We start from the raw sequence: 1,897 nt of genomic DNA, 5'->3' as shown, positions 1-1,897 counted from the left end.
CCAAATACGGGACCCAAAACTCCATTTGATGAGCCTGATGCAGAGATTACTGAACTGTAGGGAAAAGGAAGTTGGTCACGTATTTGGTGCACATTAAAAGTGCTACTTATATATATATATGCATGTGCAGGTGTTCGAAAAGTCAGGCCCTACAAGAGAATAAGACTTCTCTCGACGTTTAACCTGAAGGTTAAAACAACTGAGTGAGTCTAAACCAGCTCTTCTTCAAAATGCAAGAATTTCAGCTGGTCTTTCTTGCATGCTCTTCTAGCCCACGCAAATCAAGTTTCATTTTGATCTTTTAACATCCTGTATGCACTTGTTTAGAGAGTCCCTGCACTAGTTTCCTGCTGCTTCTGATATTATTAAACTTTACTGTCTCTTAAACGATGGTTAGATGTTTCTTACTACAGACAACTTTCATTTCTCTCTAGGTGACAAAAGAAGTTGGTGACATCATCATGGAAGAGGGTACGCACGAGTTGGACTGCAGAGGAGAAATCAATGTAAAAGGGAAAGGAAAGCTACATCTAACTAACAAATATGTTAAGGTATACTATCTGTTAATTGTGCATTTTTTCTCTTTATGTAGACAACAGGAGAAGAAAATCCAGTACAAAATGTACTTACTCTAGTGAGGTTCGCTTCCTCCATGATGGAAGTCCTACATTTCATAAATAAAGACACTCTACAAGAATTTAGCTTGAGAGTAGGTAAGTTTGACTAACAAGTTTTTCTATTACCAAAACAAGTTGAATTAAATATTTCCCTTTATATCTTTTAATGAATGAGATTCGAGAAAACGAACTTTTTATGTTCGCTGGCGTTTGATATAAATCAATTAATAACTTAATTTTCAAATGCATGACATGCCCTCACAAACTCTAGAGTTTATAACATTAAAATTCGGGTTTCTATCCATGCGGTAACGCACAACTAAACAATCTCTCTCAGATAATTATTTTTTTTTGTTTTCCCTAATAACGTACTTGTCAATAAAAAACACCATGATGTTGAATAAAAATATATAAAATTCATTAATTTTAAGTTATTCACATCAGTGAATCCGTAATTTCCTTGCAACCATACTTTTCTAAACTCGGCTGAATATATTAATGAAAAGTTATTAGTTATGCGTCATTACACAAATTTGAATAACCTCTTTTAACACTTCTGGTAGGTTATCTCATATTTTGTATATTAAGTTGCAGTAGCTTGACACTAACCACTACCTATAAAATGGCCCCCCAGTGGCACAGCGGTATGTCTGTGGGTTTCGATAATCGTGGTGGGCAGAGCACAGATAGTCCATTGTGTAGCTTTGTGCATATCTACAAACAAACAAAAACAAACCTATAAAATGAGTTAATACAGTTAATCGAGATATGAGTTAAACTGTTGGTTTGCAACTTATGAAATATTTTTTACCTCTTTTAAAGGTATTGCTGTAGGTCCAGTTATCGCTGGTGTTGTAGGTGCTGGTAAACCCCAGTACGATATATGGGGAGATACAGTGAATGTAGCTAGCCGAATGGATAGCACAGGTGTCCACGGACGTATACAGGTTGGTAAACTTTGTGTAAAACGAGATGCAAGTCCAATTTAGCTTTAAGGATGTCTTATAACAAAATAAATTATGTAAATGTTAAAAGAAAAGTAAATAAAAACTCCAAAATATATATAATATAATTTTCCATGTCTTCAACTTTACGTATTTTCTAAATGGAAACCATTAAGATATACTATCACATCTAACTAATAAATATGTACAGAAACCACCGAGTATAGGATGAATATTAACTGTCGTGTTATAACGTGGATATTAACACCGAGTATAGGATAAACATTAACTGTCGTGTTATAGTGTGGATATTTACACCGAGTATAGAATAAACAC

At 34.4% G+C, this 1,897-nt stretch overlaps 1 protein-coding gene across 1 annotated transcript in view; it reads left to right on the top strand.

Annotated features, from left to right (window-relative positions):
- Positions 1-1,606, top strand: part of LOC111083695 (adenylate cyclase type 2-like) — a 3,931-nt gene extending 2,325 nt beyond the window's left edge. The window contains exons 3-4 of the mRNA XM_022380341.1: positions 593-713; positions 1,440-1,606. Of these exons, the coding sequence (XP_022236049.1) occupies positions 593-713; positions 1,440-1,606 (288 nt within the window). The remainder of the gene's footprint in view (positions 1-592; positions 714-1,439) is intronic.
- The last annotated feature ends 291 nt before the right edge of the window (positions 1,607-1,897 follow it).

The sequence above is a fragment of the Limulus polyphemus genome, unplaced genomic scaffold, assembly GCF_000517525.1.
Source record: "Limulus polyphemus unplaced genomic scaffold, Limulus_polyphemus-2.1.2 Scaffold10706, whole genome shotgun sequence".
Lineage (NCBI taxonomy): Eukaryota > Metazoa > Arthropoda > Merostomata > Xiphosura > Limulidae > Limulus > Limulus polyphemus.
Note: the sequence above shows the minus strand (reverse complement) of the source record. Positions and strands in the feature narration are given on the sequence as shown.